The sequence below is a fragment of the Rissa tridactyla genome, chromosome 23 (assembly GCF_028500815.1).
Source record: "Rissa tridactyla isolate bRisTri1 chromosome 23, bRisTri1.patW.cur.20221130, whole genome shotgun sequence".
Classification (NCBI taxonomy): domain Eukaryota; kingdom Metazoa; phylum Chordata; class Aves; order Charadriiformes; family Laridae; genus Rissa; species Rissa tridactyla.
Genome location: NC_071488.1, coordinates 1,687,178 through 1,706,562, shown reverse-complemented (window position 1 = coordinate 1,706,562; position 19,385 = coordinate 1,687,178). Strand labels below are relative to the sequence as shown.

The window sequence follows — 19,385 nt, the reverse complement described above, 5'->3', positions numbered from 1 at the left end:
TGTTTCTCTTCTTTTCTGCAGTTATTTATAAAAAAAAAAATGGTCAAGTGTCACAGTAAGTCAGATTTAACAGGGAATGGTGGAAAGGCAAAATGGGATAGGAGGACAATTTGAGTTCAAATACACATTTTCCTTGATTGTTAATGATATTTTCATATATCAAATTGGCTCCATAATTAGGAGCCAAAAGAAACAGAGGTTGTTCTGGGGGAGAGGAGGAGGCATGAGAAGACAAGAAAAGGGATATTGCTGTTGAGATAAAACTGAAATCTTCAGCCTCTGTCTGGTCTTCTCGCTATCTTTCATTCTTTCTCTTCAAAGCACAATTTCCACTATATTTGTCCCTGAGCATTCAGCCTTGTGCTGCCTCGGTGTTATGTGTTTCAGATTTATCTGCATTCCCAGAAGATGTCTTCCTACGGACAGATGATCAGCTCCCGCTGCCTTGCACCCTGCGAAGTCACCTGCCCACAACCAATTGCAAATGCCTGGAGTGAGCCCTGTGTTACATCCTGTGGTGATTCGAGAGCCGTGATCTACCCCCCACCTGTGGTCATGACCTTCCCTGGCCCCATTCTCAGCTCCTGCCCTCAGGAGAGCATCGTGGGCAGCTCAGCACCATCCACCATTGGGAGCTTGGTTGGATCCATGAGCTCTCTGGGTCCCAGTGGCTCCTATGGCTCTAGGAGCTTGTACAATTATGGGAGGTCATATTCTTCCTATGGATCCAGTGCTTATGGTTTTGGGAGCTGCAGACCATGTTAAATACGCAGGAGCAATCACCCAACACAGAGGAAGATGTTCCTCCTGTTACTGCCACTTTGTTCCTGGAGCATGAACTGTGCATCTCTGAAAATCATACATGCAATCTCAAGCTAGCAGTTTAATTTAGTTTCCTGACTATTCTTTCCGGTAGCTCCTAATAATGATGGCCTCAGATTAGTTATATCCATGATCTTGGCTGGTTGAAAGTGGGATGAGATTGTATAAATCTTCCCATGCCATGAAAAAGAGTAACGTATGAGGAATATATAACCCTGGAGGAATTCTTGGCTTGCAGCCTCTAATGAGACCCTGGCAATATTTTCCCCATGTTTTTAATTCTCCAAAAGATCTTTTACATCTTACTTTCTCATTAAAATATTGTGCATCAGAATTCTGAACTTTCTTGTCTTTTTTTTTGTCCAATATTTTTTGTTTATATACCAGTCTTGGTGAGCATCAGTCCCTGTAGTGAAACACGACAGTGTTTGCTTTCTTTCAATGCCTAAAGTTGGAAGGTGACCAGGTCCTTTAAGCAGGAGCGAACATAATGACACAAAAGTAATTTCATGCTGGATAAACATGTTTTGTAACCCTTACAACTAAGTTTGAAATTTCCTCCAGGACAGGTGTGGTTACAGTGTGTATTTGGTACATGTTAGCAAAGAAGGTTAAACAGACAAGTAACTTTGAAGATCTTCCCTGTGTCTCACTACTTGCCCAAGGCTCCAATTTAATTATATCCCTATACATTGGTTTTGTGAAGTCTTTCATTGTTTAAAAATAGCATGTAGTGATCTGTGGGCAGGACTTTCCTTTGAATAGCCAACAGGAATTTTTAACTGAATAGCAGATCTTCACTGAAATTCTGTGAGTTCTTTGAACTTTCCCATTAATACCTCTACATTTTTGGCAGCCCCAGTTAACATAAATAAAAGAATAATTCTTAAGTCTTCCCTGAAGAACAAAACATATCATTCAGGCCAAATAATATTTTCCATCTCAGGAATTTTACACTTAAATTACGGTCTACTCACAGATGGCTGTGGATACTCGGCATATCCAGCACTTCTCTTTGTACAACAGCAACCTGGTTCCAGGGTGCTCAGTGTGTTCTGTGGAGCTGTTTTTCTAGTGATGCAATTTGCATAAAATTAGCACAGCTATTAAGAGTCATTCGCCCCATCCTCTGCTTGGAATGCCAATCAGGATGGACCAGACATCAGACACTGCTCAGCACTTCTGCTCCTCTCTGTGTGAAGCCACTGTTCCTGGGAATGCCAGCAAAGCACTGACAAACTTCACTACACTTGAGCAGGCTCATTGCAGGCAAACCCCATCTCAGGCTGCAGAAATTTGTTTGGACAGGATCAAGTATGTGGTAATAACTTCAAAGGGTTTGGAGGTGTGACTTCACTTGTAAAACTAGGTGAAATGAGATGGGGCTACAAAGATGTAGCCAGGCAACACCTCTTTCTTGTTAGGATGTGTCTGAAGGCTTGGTCTTGTTTTCATGCTTCCTCTGTCTCCAATTTGCTGCATGATTATTCTTGGAGTCACTAAGACTAGGTATGAAGAGCACTAAAGCAACTAGATCAGATATTTTCAAGACGCATTGCTATGGTTTTGATCACTATAGAAGTCTTTTCAAGATTTTTGTTTTCATCCCACACAGAATGGTAGAATTACCCATCTTGCTCCACCTCTGCACTGGACTTGCAATAGCAGGCAGTTTGTCCTGCTGCAGTGAAAGGATGCAGTCAGTCATCCTTCATTGTGGATGTTGTCAGCAGACCTGGATGGAGCTGCTCTGCCTACCCACTTGTTATACTACAGAAAAGGCACACATGGGAGCTAGAAGTTAGAGTCTGGACTATTAATAGATCCCTGTAGTATGAATTAATTGATTGATGGACTCTATTGCCTTGGAATGGTGCTTGAAGACATAGCACTCCACAACACCGCTGCAGTGACTGTCCCTTGGAGAGCAGAAACTGCAAAATTCTCATTGCTGGTTCTCATCTGCCAGCCTGAATTTGAATGTTATGACCATAGACGAGAGCAAACACCAAAGGACAGTTCTTTAATTGCCTTCCATTGTTCTATACTGCTCCTGATCATCAGCAATCTGCCACTCTCCAAATGCCCAGCAGGATTAATTTGCATTACACTTCCATGTAAGTGTAATCATGTAATCACAGATGAACAGAGTAGAAGAGAATTAATTCCACTGGCAGACCCAATGCATCTCAGGTCACACCACATGAAGATACAAGATGGGAGGAACATCAGCTGCTGGTAATCATGACTACAGAATCACAGAATGGTTGGAGTTGGAAGGGACCTTTGGAGATCATCTAGTCCAACCCCCCTGCCAAAGCAGGTTCACCTAGAGTGGGTTGGACAGGATCATATTCAGGAGGGTTTTGAATATCTCCAGAGAAGGAAACTCCATGATAATCTGGAAACAGTACTGAGATTCTGATGGTTTGTTGGCCACTGCAACACAGGGATCACATAGAATTGTACAATGGTTTGGGTAAGAAGGGAACCTTTAAAGGTCTTCTAATTCCCCCTGAAACGAGCAGGGGTGTCTTCTAGATCAGGTGTAACTGTGAGGTCTTTTGCAGTTCTTGGTCAGCCACAGGACGTCCAGGCTGTTGACAGCACTGACAACTCAGACTCCTGTTCCTCCTGTCAGGGAAACAAGTAATTGTCAAGAACAAGGAAGAAACAATAAATGAAATCACACTGTCTCATGTTGAACTATAGAGGTCACTACACTCTCCTCTCTCTCTTCTAAATGTGCTCTGAGCATGTGTTTATATCCTAGTACAAGGTAAGACTATTGGTAAATGAGATGCAATCAGAAGTTGATTCATAAAGGTGTTGTAAACACAGCCTGAAGGATATGTCCTCCCCACGCACTAAATTACAGTTCAAGACAGATATCTGTGGGAGTTAAGCCTTTCATGCTTGATTTAAATAGGTGGATTCACTAAATATTTAGTCACTACTAGAGCCTAATGGTTTTTCATGTGGTTCAGACTCACACCACCAGTAAATAGCCTGCAGGCACAATGGCTCAACATAACAGAACCAGAAATATGCTCTGCTGAATGCCAGCTTCTTTCCCGGGTTTGATTCTGGAGGAATTAGCAAAGTCACTACTTGCAGTCTACCTTTTATCAGTTTTGCAGTTGGAGGACCTGAACTTGAATGTTTCAGATATTTTAAATAAAATGCGCTATCAGATAAACCTCAAGAAAGGAATCTTTTTTTAGTTCATTCTCCCCTTTTACTTAGAAAACAAGTTATAATAAACCGTGTCTTGAATCCTGAGGTCACTGGTTTTTGGAAGTGCTCAAGGTCAGGTTGGATGGGGTTTTGAGCAACCTGTTCAGTGAAAGATGTCCCTGCCTGTGGCAGGGTGTTGGACTAGCTGATCTTTAAAAGTTCTTTCCAACCCAAACCATTCCATGATTCTATGATCTGTTAAATTTCCAGTATCCTGTATACTACCAGACCTGCCATGTACAGTCTTTCAGCTAAAATTATTTTCACTTATTTTCCTCTTTTTCTAAAGCAGATGAGAGTAACAGAGAAAAGCAAGCCTGATCTAACCAGTGGAATAGAAAAGTGGAAACAGACTGTATGTCAATTGTTAGATGCAGATATTGGAGAGAGGAATTCAGTTCTGGGCTTTGCCAAGCGATTCCTTTGTCACCTGGGGAAAATATTTACTAATGTTTTTATTGGTATGGAAAACATGGCCTTTAATCTCTGTATAAAAGACGCCTATCTGCAAAGAAGGGAAAAGAGCAATGATGCTCATGCTTTGCTTGTCTTGTTTATTCACTCTGAAAGCACTTGAGGGCAGGGATTGGCTTTATTCTTTGTGCAGCACTGAATGTGTCTCCTTTACAATTTGAGCTAGGTCTATTACCAGAAGCTTAGGACTGAGTCTCTGCTTCTCCTGAGACTGTACTACAGTTATTTCTTAGAGGAAATGGGTATTATTCCTCTTTTTAACTGGGGTGGAAAGGCTGATAACTGCATGCAGGAATAAGTATTAGTTGCATGGAGTGTTTGGGGATTAAGTACTGCTAAGCAAGGTCAATGCTGTAGGTTGAGCATTGTATCTGTGATTTTTATAGGTGCAAATTTACATTTGGAAAGTACTCTGCTGAGCAGCACCTTAATGGCATTTGTGGTCATGCTGAGCTCAACATGGAAACCCACAATTCCCTATTTGGATGCTCATGGAAAGGGCCCCGCTGAAATAATGTTTAAATAGCAGGAGTTAAGACATTATGTTATTTTAAACTTTTCATATCTTCAAAGGGTGGGAAGCTGCTACTCGGGAGAATCATTATGGAAACATCTGTGACACTGTAAATTCAGTCTGTGCTAAAATGTTTTGCAGTACAGCTTAGTTAGCAACTTGGTCCTGCCCATGGGGAGATACCAGCCAGGGCAGGCTGTGGAGGAAGGGAGGAAGGGAAACCATAAGGCTGCTGTGTGATGCAACAAAATTTTAATGAGCAAGAAATGCTTATATTTGCAAAGCGAGATATCACAGAATATGAAAAATCTGTTTCCAGACAATTTCAGAGAATGTTCAACAAATGTCCTGCTCAGAGGTATTGCTGTCCTCAGCTGGCTTTCTTCTGTCTGTTGTGCAGCTGCCAATGAAGATACTTGTCATTATAAGTCATGTCCATATGGAACAGGCTGCCCCATGATGGTTAAAAAAAATGGGAAAGCCAGAACAGGCAACAATAGAACCTGAAGAGTAAACAAAAGTAGAAGATCAGAAATGCTAAGTGGCAGTAGCTCCATTGCAGGGCTGCAGGAACGCTGAACACCCATCCTCATTGCTCTGCATTTGGGCCTTCACATGTGGCTCTTCTGAGACCTCTCTGGGTCCTAACAGGGTCCACAGCTGCTGCGGAGGAACCGGCTGGACCGGCGGGAGGAGTACGGGCTGCAGTACCCGCTGCCAAATGTGGAGAGGGCTGAACTCCCATATCCATACTGGGCCCCATATCCTAGAGAGCCCCCATAACCGTAGAGGCTCCCAGCGCCACAGAGGCCCCCCAGTCCCAGGGAGCCCCCAAAGGCGGGTGCTCCGGAGGAGCCCACCACGGCTTGCTGGGGGAAGGAGCTGAGGATGGGGCCGGGGAAGGTGATGACAACCGGGGGTGGCTGGATGAGGGCCGTTGAGTCAGGGCACTGGCGGACACATGGCTCATTACAGCTGTTAGCGATGGGCTGGGGGCAGGCGATGCTGCTGGTGGTGGGGCACAGGTCGTAGCAAGACATTTCTTTGCAGGGATGAAGGCGATCCTGAAACACAGAGAACAGAGCTGTGTGAAAACAAAGCATGAGATGTACCGGAACAACATGACAAGGTTTGGTGCTGGTTTGTTGGGGAAGAGGCAAAATGATCACCAGCATAAGCAAAATTGATGACGCTGTTCACAAACTTTCCTGTCAATCAGCATTGCTCTCATCTTCCCCATGCAGTAATCCCTGCACTTGTCAAATCTGCCAAGCCGGTTGAAATAGCTACTTTTTTCTTTTAAAAAAATTTGTGTTCCCTTCCTGAGGAACAGAGTGTCAGCGGCACATTTTTTTACTAAAACGCCAGCTCTCCTCCCTGGTGAATGCGTCTTGGAAGCCAGGAACAGCAGGAGCTACATTAGAGCCGATCTCCTTACATCAAATGGGACAAAAGCAGGTTCTGGCTTAGGAGAGATCGGATGGAATCAAGAACCCAGCACTGCTTTGATGACACATTTCCTCCTCCTTTCCTGTCCCCTGTTTCTTTTCCATCTCTTCGAGGTAATATACTTTCAGTTGCTCCCTTTTAGTTCTGCGTTCTCTTAATCTCTGTAATCCCTCTGGTAAAATCCCCAAAACACTTGAGTCTGGGGATAGATTCATATATTTGATATAATAAGTACAGATACCCTATAATATCCTTCTATCCAAATATTTATTGGCATAGCAGTGTAATGTCATACAGAGTGCGGAGCAGGTTGGTAAAACATAAAGAGCTGATATCCCTCATCAGATAAAAATACAGTTTGCAAACTAACATTTCAGCTAAACATCTGGTCACAAAAGTTTGTGGCTTAGCACTTTTTCCAGTAAAAAAAGGGGAAAGATGATTTTGTTCATAAAGTAGCCCTGAAATGCAGAGAATCAAGTCACTAAGCCTAGCGTATCTGAACAACTAATCACGATCTGGATTTACAAAGGGACACATGACAAACACACTGCCTCAGACCACTGGTCTCTGGTGAAAATAACTAGGGTTTAAATCATACAGCATTTAGGTTTTACCTATCCATAAAAACTAAATACAAGCTAGGATTATTCTGCAATAGATTTTCCATGTAGATAATGCTCTTTCTTCAGCTGGGTGGTTAAACAGGTCAGAATATGGCCATGTCTCTCTGATTCAGTCATTAACTGAAATGGTACAGGAGAATTCTGCATTTTAAAACTGATGTGATCCTACGTTTTCAATCTGCTAACAGTATAAGAATGCCCAAATATGAATTACAGTGAAATAAATGCCTCAAAACCTGGCCTTGACTCTAAAATCCTACCAGTAATACAACTTGCTAACACGCTAAGAAAAAAAAAAGAGAGAGAAAGAGAATTAAAAAATAGTCCTAAAAACTCTAATGTAATAGCAGTGAACAGTATTCTAAGCTGCAGTGCAAAGGCATTCTGCCATCTAGAATGAAATAAAATGAAATGAAATGTCATCAGACTTACCTGATGCAGAGGAGAGTATGAGGAGAGGGAGACGGAATGACTCTGCCTACCTGCTCCTTTTATACAGTACTTCGGATCGCCTGGGGGGGCTGAGGCACACCGTGCACATGAAGTCATAATCATCGACCAGCCCCAATTTGAAGCACATAGAACTTCCCAAAGTGATGAAACTCTTTTCGCTTGCTGTTTGCAAAATCACCCTAAATCTCTGAAGAGCATGATATGCACATTCCAGCTCCCAGTTCTCTTTCATCTTGAAGCCTAATTGACCAGCTTCGTTGCTGGTATCATTCCACCCTGCTCACTGGCATTGAGGGAGGAATTAAACTGGTTCTATTTATTTAACACTTCCTTCATTAACTTCCCGTAATGATTTTAATCAGAGCTATAACCTGCTGTCATATACATGTTTGTATTTAACTGCTTTAGATCTAGGCTGTCATCTAATCTACTCACACATTTTGCAATGAAATATTCTGTGAGGTGGAAGACACCTTCTGATCCTTTTCCCACCCACAGCCACAAAACATCAGAGAGGTCCTGCATGCATGGCAATCACGGACATCATCTAATGGTCTTTGATTTAGAAATTCTCAATTTTCCTTGCTGCTTGGCAAGACCAGCAGAAAACATAGTATTTTAGTACCTGAAACAGTGTTTAAACCAAAGTCTAAAGTTTTCCCTTCAGGGATATCAGTATTTTTTCCTTATTTTTCCTTATATTTCACTTGGAATCTGCAAAGGCACACAGAGGTTATCTGGCAGGGTCAGCAATGTGGAATGGCTGCTAATGCAAACAGATTAATAGTTTCTAGCTAAGCTGTACTGACAAGGCAGAGCTCCGAAGGAGGATATAACACAAGACAGTGGTGAAGCAGGTGCAGATTTCTCAGTTTCTATGTGAAATTATACGTTTCCGTCCACCACTGCGTTCATTCAGTCTATATCTTCTCTTTCTTTTTGTTCCTATGATGGAGTGCAGTTTGCCTTTAGATCTACCCCTTCAGCTTACAAAGTGATTGAACCAAAGTTTTGATGGAGGATATCACAGGAACCATTTTTGAGTGCTTCTTCCCAGACTACTGAGTAAGTGGTAGGAAAAGGGATGGAATTACCCAAGGAATAGTTATTGCAACAATGGATTTTTTTTTTTCTTCTTTCTTTGCTGACTAGCAGGATATCACCTGCAGAGCACATATTGCTGCAGAGCCCAATTTTCACTGCCAAGATTTCAAGTACTTTGTCATTTGAAATTACTCAGCCTTCCCCAGTACTTAGTGGGGAGGGACAAGAATTTCTGCGAGACAATTCACCCTGTCTTAGATGCTTACCTTCCCAGAATTGATATCACCCTCAAAACATAACAATTTCGCCTTCATCGACTATGGAGGCAGCTGAAACACCCAGCTTTTAAACAGGGAAGGTTTGATGAAGTATGTCCCACCCATCTTCCCATATTCTGAAATTCTGTGTAATAAGCAGTGCCTGGTCCAGCCTCAGAAATCATCGTTTGCTGATGAATTAGTTTGTTATTTAACAAACACAGCAACATTTCTGCCAGAAGTTATATGTAAATGATGAGGTTGTTTTTTCCCCCGACTTTGTGATGGCCCTAGGGGATCACAAGAACAGCAATACTCACAAATGGTGTTCAAATATCTTTTGTCTGTGTTTTTAAGCACTTCCCAAACCCTCCTTAGTAGTTTACACATGAAGTGGTCCGTCATTATTGTAATATAAGTATGTGGTTAGATTCAAGCAGCTCAGCATTTTGAAACAGATTTATTAAATTGTACTGCTCAAGTGCACTCTTCCTGTTCCCTTTACCAGCTCATGATTTCTAACCTTAAGATTTCACTTGATTTTCTTTTATAATTTAGGTTTTCATTTATTTGTTTAAGTTTGTGTATAAGCTCCTTCAGTGCCAATGTTGTATTAATTCCCATTCCCTTCAGTGTTTGTAGCACAAAAATCTGCAACCTCTGCCTCTGTTCTCACATTTTGAAAGCTTTTCCTAGGACTTTCCTAGCCTAACAGTGAGTGTTCTGCCTTTCTTCTTGGTTTTAAACACATGTTCAGCTTCCTTAAAAAATATATTTAACAAGTTGCCTGTATGCTGGCTAAGAAACTGTTTACCTTTGTTGTGACTAATGAATTCACCTCTAAAACATGAAGAAACGGAAGAACTGGGTAGTCTGGGAGACAAGGCATGGGTCCAGATGATTTTAAAAAGTACTTTGCAATGTATCTTTTGATTTTTCCCCTTGAAAAGTACAGGATAGTCCTGTCCAAATCTTAATTCCAACTTCACACAAGGGTTGCTGATTTCACAAGAAAGACACGATGTTTTCTAACAATTATACTTTATCTAACATGGGTAAGGAAGGATGGAAAGAGAACCTGCGTATGAAAGCAGATGGTAATTATGATTAACATTTGAGCCACCAGCACTATGTCAACCAATAAAAGAGGTAAATAAATGAAGCCAGCATAATTCCTCCTGTCATTCTAATGTATTTAATGGAATGTTACCAGGAATGAGTCTTGCCAATTAAGTGCTAAGATGAAAGAAATATTTGTTTTGTAATTTGCATTTCATGCAGTGTGAGAATTTGAATCAACTAATAAACATAAATATTGAGCAAAACTGTTTCATCATTTTGAGGTGAACCGTGTGTGATAACTATGGGCTGGTGTTAATGGGACACTCAGGTTCTTCAGGCAGTTTGAGGAAATGTATAAAAAGTCCCTCCTGAAAACCACCTTGTATTTACTTCTCTTGCTTTCTTCTTCCTAGAGCCAGCTGTTTTCTAGATATCAAACTGTTCTTTTTCCGTAAATTTAAGTTAGTCCTCTTTTGTCATTTATGAGGAGGCAAAGCTATATGCGGATTTTAAGGGCTAAACTGGTGTTTTCCACAATGGATTGTATAGGAGGTGTCTGCTCCTATATGGACATTAGATTAGATCTACTTCTAATCTCAAAGTTATAATCTGCTAAACAGATACCAAAACCCGAGGCTGTAGCCCTACAAATGGCTCTGTGCTCTTGCTCCTCAACAGCCTCAGTCGCAGCCATGGTTAACAGAGGATACGTCCTCTTCACAGTTAATTACTTGGTCTTCCAATTGCCTGAGGAAGGGCGTTCTGTATTCCTGTTTCCGCTCAGCAATGATTAACCATCACTTAGAAATCATTTTTCTTACAGGCCTTATATAAAGTTGAGGAATTACATCCACAGTAGCAAGTAGATCTCGGTGAGGTGGCCACAATCAGGTGGGATGGATCTGGAACTAAATGAGTGTTGCAGAGGATCCAGACTGCTGTGCCTTTCCCATTTCCATGAGATCTCAGCTTTTCTTCCTGTTCCAGGGGACTTCGTGCTGCGTTACACTTACACTTAGTCCTGTCTCCAGTTGGCCAATTCATGTCCAGCGCCAGCGCCAATAGCTGCAAGGAGCAGACTGCCCTGACCCGAGGGCAGCAGCTCAGCCACTATCCATTGTCACCACCTTACAGCCCAGATGTTCCTTCCTTCAGGATCGCATAGCAGGATCTCTGTTAGCACCCATTCTTAAGGGCTCCTTTTGTTACAGGAGCTTTTGTTATGGTAGTCTTCATCACAACAGATTTTCTTACAAATTTTCAGGTCCTGGCAGCAAGTAGATCATCCCTGTTGGCTGTTGTTTTTATACTGGGTACCACTGCGGAAGCTGTGGCTCTTGCTGGAAGAGCTATTCAATTTACCAGAGATAACTAAGTAAAAAGAAATAAAAGGCAGATTTAGAGCTGATTTTTTAGGGAATGAGTGCTGGGAAGTGTGCTGTCTGCACTGTTCAGTGACAGAGCATGGACCTGGGCATGCGCAGCAGCTCTTGCCATTCTTTCTTCATATTCTGCCTTCAGTTCCTGGTTGGATATTCTCTGAACGCTGTTACTTTATGCTTAGCCATACTTCTTACTGTAGCAAAATATGTAGCCTAAGATCTTTTGGCAACTGAACCACATAAAGAAAACTATCTTGTGAGATAAAGATCTGCTTGAATCAGGAGATGGTTACATGCTTTACTGATAACCTAAAAAGATATGCCATGTATGGTGCAGTATTTTTGTTCAGGTTTAGGCTACCTATATAATATTTACAGAAATTTATTTATATTTAATATATATATAACTTAAACAGAACCAAAGAAGTCCCAAACCCAGAAACTCTATCAGATATACTGTGAAATTATGCACATGGTCCTTCTTGTGGTTTTGGAGAAGTGTCATCTACACACAGCCTGAAATTTGGAGCGTGAGACAATTGAATAGCATGGATCTGGGCTGGGCTGTGCTAGAGAAACCCAGAATCTGAACTCCATTTAATGTCAGTCACCAATCTTCCAATAAGAGCTGTGCTGGTGAAATGATTTCTATGACGTTGGATTAGAAGTCTGCAGTGGAATAAGGAAGAGCTTAACTTTCTGAGGGTGAACAGACATTTGTGGTCCTAAGAATTATCTGACAAACTCACAAAGGGGGACTCTAATAAAGCGATGTGTAGAGAAGGCTGCTCTTCACTTATGACCAGCATTTTGTGACCCTGTTACTGCAATTCTGTGGTGAAACAGGCCTAGCCAGGGCTCCTCATGGAGACTTTCACTATGTGGGCAGGGTTTGCACAATATCATTGCAGCTATATGTACACCAGGCAGCTTTGTCCAGAAAAGTTGGCAAATTCAGAATGGATGAGAGTGCAAAACCACAACACACTTATTTTAAATGATGCAACAGAATTTTAATGAGAATGAAAAGAACACAAGTACATTGCAATATCAAGAATGTATATCCAAGATGTCAGTCAAATGCATTTTGAAAGATGCTGTTAGATGTCTCACTGCATTCAGTCACAAGGACGATAAAGCAGAAGATAACAAGGAATTGAACCCATGAAGAGATCAGGAGAGAATTCAAAGGAAAAAAAGGAGAGGTGCAGAACATGCAGATGGCACTGCACTGAGCAGGATTTGTGAGCTCTTTCCCAAAGCCGTCACTCATCTGCTCACTGGTGAATCTGCATTTTGCTTTTCACTTGAACATTATTCAGTGGATTTTCCTGTTGTGTTTAGCAGGGCCCGCAGCTCCCACGGTTGTACCTGTTGTACCAGTAGGAGTAAGGGTTGCAATAGCTGGAACCATAGGGTCTACCATAGCCATACAGACCCCCGTAACCCAGGGAGCCCCCATAGCCCCACAGACCCCCATAGCCCAGGGAGGAGCCATAGCCACCATAGCCCCACAGGCCCCCATAGCCCAGGGAGGAGCCATAGCCTCCGTAGCCCCCAGAGCCCCCAAGGACAGGGGCTCCAGAGGATCCCACAACGGAATCCTGGGGGAAGGAGCTGAGGATGGGGCCAGGGAAGGTGACAACGACAGGAGGTGGCTGGATGACAGTGGTGGAGTCAGGGCACTGGCGGACACAGGGCTCGTTGCAGCTGTCAGCCAGGGGCTGGGGACGGTAGACGCCGCAGGCGGAGGTGGAGAACAGGTCGTAGCAAGCCATCTTGTAGGGATGGAGGTAAGTGGCAACACACACTGATGAATAAAAGAAAGGTATAAATTAAATGGGAAATAGAGTTTGAAAGTTGGCTACATGGACTAGAATAATGGCATTATCTTTCAGGTCTCGATTGTCCTTCCTTCTCTTCAGTCTTTTCCATGTGACATCTCTCCCTCTTGTAAATCAGCACTGCCCAGTTTGCATTCTGAGCAGTCATCTCTTCTAATGGTCTCATTCCTAATTTCTTATACTTGGTTCCCTTTGAAAAGTAGTTCTTTGTTCTACTCCACTGTCAAACACTGCAAAAACATTATCCATCATTTTACTTTGCAAATTACTTCCACTATACATTTCACCTACCCTTACAATGTCCATGTCTAAAAGATTTTTTTTTGTTTTCTATTAGCAAAAACAAAGCAGTGTAACCTGACAACCAGCAAAGCCCATGGTAAATTAATAGGTAGCTGGAAGAACAACTCTGGCATATTGACTTGTAACGTGCTTCCAGAAGCAATAGCTAAAATCATGCTGCCAGTATGCTGGACATGCTATAAACTTGGATTAAATAAGGCATTCCCTGCCCCGAAATGCTTGCAAAGTAGCTTGAGAGTCGCAGGGTGAGTGAAAAGATTTTTTGATTTCCCAGATGGGAAACTGGTACACTCAGATATCTAGGGCTGAGTTTCTACTCCAGTAGGCTGATTTGAGCTCTTCAGAAAGATTTTTTGCCATAGGACCTGATCCAATCTAAAAGAACACCTGTGGAAGGACTAGGAATCAATACCACCTGTGAACAATTTCTTCCCCCAACTAGAACCAATAAAATGTTAGATTGGGAGGGCCTTCTGGAGGTCATCTAGTCCAACTTCCTGCTCAAAGTGAGGACAATGTAAAGGCTAGGTTAAGATTTCCTAGTTTCATTTCTGTTTTCTAATAATTCTTTAGACAATACTTCTCCATTCTTTCTGGTTAAGCTTGTCACCTCCACAAATATAAACATATACATAGACACATAACAAAAACTTACATGCAAAATCCTTAAAAAATCCCCAGTGATTGAACTAGCCTTCTTTTGATGTTTTGGAAGCTGCTTTGATAGCTCAACTTTCTACTAACAGGAAACAATAATTTTTGAAAAGTCTAGTTTTACCATTTTAAACCCGAATACATGGATATCCAACACCAAATAAGAAAAATAAATTCATGGCAAGATCATCTAACATTATTAAGAATCTTGGAATACTTATGGATGATTCCAACCTTAATTAAAACTATCAGAAAAGAGATATTCAAAGTTTAGGAAAGAGATCAGGTAGAATGATACTTACGTTGTTCGCGGAGGTGAATAAAGCGAGCAAAGTGGAATGAAGAGCCCTGAGTTGGGAGAGCTTTTATACAATTCCCTAGATCATGGGGATCACCTAAGGTGCAATTTGTGCATGTGCGTAATTGGGGCAAACCCAAACCTAATATGACACGTAGGTCCTCAAAGTTTTGCTGACTATTTGTTTATTTGTTGGTTCGAAGTCTCATGAAATATGATAGGTGCATTTCATCACAGAAGCCTCTTTCATCTCAAATGGTTATCTGTCATATTCATTCCTGTTATCGTTCCATTCACATCCTTGGTGTTACAACAAGAATTATACTAACGCTCTTTCTCAGCTTCTCCATTATTAATGGCAAAACCGAGCTGCTCACTGCATGGCTGTGGTCCCTTGATGAGCACAGATTTTTCCATTAAATCCAGGCTGTAAGACACCTGGAGACAAAATGGAACTCATTAGAGCAACTTTGGGTTGTCATTTTTATCTTTATCATTTGCACGCTCAGTTACTTATTGTAAGAACAATACTGCACCCAAAGGAAGCCATAGGAAACCACAGAAACCATCTTCTGGTCCTTAAATGGTTTTATCTTGTTTGGCTTTTGCTCCTGAACACAATGCTGGCCTCATCCAATGAACGAGGAACTTCAGGAAATACTTCTTGCTCTCTTTGTTATGTATTCAGTCGTGGATTACCCTTCCTGTCCTTTTCTCAAACACTGGCAAGTCCTTTGGACCATTTTAAGCAAAAGGCAGGGATATAATATAAACCACTCAGATTTTTCTAACAGATCTCTCTCACCGTATTTCAACCCAATTTGGAGCCTAGAAGCAAACTGATATTTACCCTTTCTGTTCTCAATATTGAAAGGCACTTCCTTTGTGAGGCGTCACCCACATTTTGCAGTCTTCTGTCTCCTGATACAAAACCTTCAGGGATCCACCCTTAGTTCCATCTTCAGATCAGGCAACATTGAAGCCTACTGAGAAAGGAAATTAAATGAAACATGACTGGTGGCATCTTGCTAAAGCTATCTGGAAATATCCCACAATAGAGACAGAGAAATCATTTACATGGATAAAGGCTGATCATTGATAGAATTGTAACATCTCAAGAAAATAATCAAGTCCTCTGTTTCTGTGGTCTGATGTGCAACTGAGAATGATAAAGCTAGACTGATTATACAGCTTATGAAATGCTGTATTTTATTTAAATTTTATATTTCCTTCTGTACTTCTACATTGAAAAATTCTGAACATGCACAAATCCCCAGTATTCAGCCATGAACTGGTTATGCCAAGGACACAAATACCTTGACTTATGTATTTGAATGTGATGTCATTCCATAATTGCTAGGCACCTAAATCCAGGTACATGCCTTTAACCTAATTGTAAGAATGCATTCTCAAACCATTAGTAGATAGTTTGAGGCACTTGAAAGGACTTGCTCCCTGGAAGCTGGAAAATAATGTTGTCCAAAAAAACTTCTAACCACCTCAAAGGCTGAGAAACCCACCTCATAATTTAGAGATAATCTATGGCATAGAGTCTGCAGTATTAAAATAACACATCTGTAAACAAGGGAAGAACCAGCCTTTGTTTGTGTGGTGTGTTCCAAATTCATAATTGTTGCCTGTTCACAGAAACTGCCACCTCAGCCCTGTTCTGGAGTTATGGCCTGCAGCAACAATAGTGTATTGCAGGAGGTCATGAATTCCTGAGAATCAAAGTCAGTAATTCAAAGCACTTCTGTTACATTTCAATTTTTGCATCAGAGGACCCATTTGTACTGAAAAAGCTTAGCTTTCCTCAGCTTCCTATTAAATATTCTCAAGTACCATCTTTGTTACTAACAGCATCAAACCAACAATACCTGGAAAAAGTCTCTTTGTGGTCTTCAATCCCTTTGTAGCTTTACTTAACATCAGAAACTCATTCCTTGTTCATCTCTTAAAAAACAAAAGCAAACCTCAGGAAGACAAAGCCTTCCTGTCTTCTCCGTGAAATTCTGCAGGCTTAGCCCTACACATCTTTGTAAGACAATACAACTGTTTGAGTGACTGATGGATGGAGAAACTGATTCAGTTCATATCTGCATGAAAAGAGTTCCCAGCACTCCAAAAAAAAGGTTTTCACCATTTTTTTCTGCTCAAGGTTAAATTTTAATTTCCGTATGAGCCCTATTTAGAGTCTAGAGCATACATTGTAGGTCCCTGGAATTGCTGCTGCTCTTCTGAGTGGAATTGTCCCCATTACAGCCAGTGTCAAATACTACTGGAAAACATCATCAAGGGTGCTGTGTCCCCCAGCTGTAGGTGAGGAAGATAAAACAGGCAGAAACCACCCCCAACTTTTCTGCATATCCCATTGATAGTCCCTAACTTTTGTCCTGGCAGGTTGTAATGTGAATTTTATGTACGTAAACAAAAATCCTGTCCATGACAGTAGTATGTAATTCTGATAAACCCATGAGATGCTCTCCAGGTGTTAAGTTAATACAAGAGGATCTGGTTTAGTAATTTCTGTTGTAATTTCAAGGAAGTGACTGGAATAATGCCAGGTTTTTATTTTCCCAAAGTCATCACAAGATGAAAGAATTCTCCGTAATCTAAAGTAATGTTCAGGTCCTTACTACAAACAAATTTGAAAGGACTCATAAACTCCAATAATGAACTCAGCAATTTCATCATCTTGATGGATTACACGTGTTTGAAATTGGGGCGGGCAACCAGTGTTGATTTTGTACCTCTAGCTGCTCCAATATAAAAGCTCTTCTCTCTCATAGCTCTTCCAAACACTTCCCTTGACTTCTTGGAGACTTGGGTAAGTCTGATTCTTCTTTATTGCTATCCATGTATCTTTCTATTGCTCTTTTCAACATCAGTTGGTGTCCGCCACCCATACTGTTGAGTGTATCTCTGTTGTTTTGGGACATAGATTCTCTTGCTGGCTCTGGGGTGGCAGGTGCACCTATTTGGTGTGGGGGGCCCTCCAGAGTTCTCAGTGTTGGAAACACTGGACCCTGAAGTGACTGGACAATGCTCTTAGTCATCCGGTTTAGTTTTAGGTAGTCCTGTGAGGAGCACAGAGTTGGACTCGATGATCTTCATGGATCCTTTCCAACTTGAGATATTCTATGGTTCTTACTTCAATGTATTTAACCTATTCCAAAATTTGCATATGAAGTTCAACATTTAATAAGGGCTTCACAACTGCAGCCATTCATGCAACCTGATGAACAAGCGATGCATCTGAGAAAGTTGTGTGTGTTGTCCTGGTACAGCAAATCTTCTGGCTGTCCTTTACTTTCTTGCCTTCATATTCTTCCTCAGAACCCTGCTAAGGACTTGCAGGACATAGTGAGTGAAGAATAAAGTCACTCTTGGAGAAAATAACTAAGTTTAGAGGGGAGAACATAGCCTGAATTCTTGGGTTTGCCAAGGACTACTGGTTTGTCCTGGGAATAATAATTTGAAATTAGTTTTTTTGAAAGATATTAGGGACTGAAACACTATTTATATTGAAATTGTCCAGGCTGTGTCCATACAGTAGCTGCATAGATGGGAATTGGGATAATAACACCACCATTTGTCTTTTATTATCTTGTCAAATGGCTTTCTGAGCAATCTGGGTAGTGACAATCCTATAATCTGTTGTTCCTACAACTCAGCAAAATTGGGCTGAGTGGTAAGAAGAAGCTACTATAATTAAGTTATACATAAACTACATCTCATGGAAAACTTGGATTTGGGTTCAGCAGGTTTACTACTGACTCATCAAATGTCCTTGGACAAAGTCACTTTGCTCTCCTTGGTTTTGCTTCTCAGTTTTCAGTTTAATGTGTAGAAATATCTCTAAGTTCTTTGAAGGTTGTTCATGAACACTTTCAGAGCTAGGCAAAACATTTTCTGTGTGCTTTTGGATGTGTAGACATCTTTTAGAGAGTTTTCAAAAATCTACTATTTGAAAATTGAGGGTTATGATTGCAAAGTGGGAAATCAAGTTATTTACTCAAAATCCTCTACTTGACTCATTATTTTAATGTAAAGTCTTGAAGTCTGTCTTGTACTTAGTCTAATGATCAGTGTGTGTTGCAGCTTACCTCCATCCCTACAAGATGGCTTGCTACGACCTGTGCTCCACCTCCGCCTGCGGCGTCTACCGTCCCCAGCCCCTGGCTGACAGCTGCAACGAGCCCTGTGTCCGCCAGTGCCCTGACTCCACCACTGTCATCCAGCCACCTCCCGTCGTTGTCACCTTCCCTGGCCCCATCCTCAGCTCCTTCCCCCAGGATTCCGTTGTGGGATCCTCTGGAGCCCCTGTCCTTGGGGGCTCTGGGGGCTACGGAGGCTATGGCTCCTCCCTGGGCTATGGGGGCCTGTGGGGCTATGGTGGCTATGGCTCCTCCCTGGGCTATGGGGGTCTGTGGGGCTATGGTGGCTCCCTGGGTTACGGGGGTCTGTATGGCTATGGTAGACCCCATGGTTCCAGCTATTGCAACCCTTACTCCTACTGGTACAACAGGTACAACCGTGGGAGCTGCGGGCCCTGCTAAATCCTGCAGAAATATCCCGAGTAAGGAATAACCGGCAACTGTGAGATACGATCTTGATCCACAGCCATCATCCCAAAGGAGATGTTGTGAAGTCCTGCCACCCCACTGCAGTGGAGCTGGGACCACACAGCGCGTCCTTAGTTTCTTCACCCTTTACTCATGGTCTTTTGGGCTTTTTTCCATCTATGTGTATAATGGGCGGGATAAAACACTTAATTTTTATTCTTATAAAATGGCACTTCACTGTCCAGCTGAAGAACAACAATTATGGAAAGAGTTGCCTGCACTCTGATGCATATTCTTGATATTCTACAATGCATTTCTGTGAACGTTCATTAAAGTGATTCTACTCTGCATTAAACAAATCAACTTTTAGTTTTCATTTCTTCTACTATGGATAGACAACT

General features: G+C 41.7%; 4 protein-coding genes across 4 annotated transcripts; 2 read left to right on the top strand and 2 right to left on the bottom strand.

Annotated features, from left to right (window-relative positions):
• The first annotated feature begins 408 nt into the window (after positions 1-408).
• LOC128900908 (beta-keratin-related protein-like) lies at positions 409-765 on the top strand. The gene has a single exon (XM_054182565.1). It carries the CDS (start codon positions 409-411, stop codon positions 763-765), a length of 357 nt encoding a protein of 118 aa, XP_054038540.1.
• Positions 766-5,691: 4,926 nt separating this feature from the next.
• LOC128900909 (scale keratin-like) lies at positions 5,692-6,090 on the bottom strand. The gene has a single exon (XM_054182566.1). The coding sequence runs from the start codon at positions 6,085-6,087 to the stop codon at positions 5,692-5,694; it is 396 nt and encodes a 131-aa protein (XP_054038541.1). The 5' UTR covers positions 6,088-6,090.
• A 6,570-nt stretch (positions 6,091-12,660) lies between these two features.
• Positions 12,661-13,098, bottom strand: LOC128900907 (scale keratin-like). Its single transcript, XM_054182564.1, has one exon. The coding sequence runs from the start codon at positions 13,096-13,098 to the stop codon at positions 12,661-12,663; it is 438 nt and encodes a 145-aa protein (XP_054038539.1).
• Positions 13,099-18,540: 5,442 nt separating this feature from the next.
• On the top strand, positions 18,541-18,978 carry LOC128900906 (scale keratin-like). The gene has a single exon (XM_054182563.1). The coding sequence runs from the start codon at positions 18,541-18,543 to the stop codon at positions 18,976-18,978; it is 438 nt and encodes a 145-aa protein (XP_054038538.1).
• The last annotated feature ends 407 nt before the right edge of the window (positions 18,979-19,385 follow it).

Bases quoted from the DNA above. Each gene is read 5' to 3' on its own strand.
- LOC128900908 (XM_054182565.1), top strand. From the start codon at position 409: ATGTCTTCCTACGGACAGATGATCAGCTCCCGCTGCCTTGCACCCTGC.
- LOC128900909 (XM_054182566.1), bottom strand. From the start codon at position 6,087: ATGTCTTGCTACGACCTGTGCCCCACCACCAGCAGCATCGCCTGCCCC.
- LOC128900907 (XM_054182564.1), bottom strand. From the start codon at position 13,098: ATGGCTTGCTACGACCTGTTCTCCACCTCCGCCTGCGGCGTCTACCGT.
- LOC128900906 (XM_054182563.1), top strand. From the start codon at position 18,541: ATGGCTTGCTACGACCTGTGCTCCACCTCCGCCTGCGGCGTCTACCGT.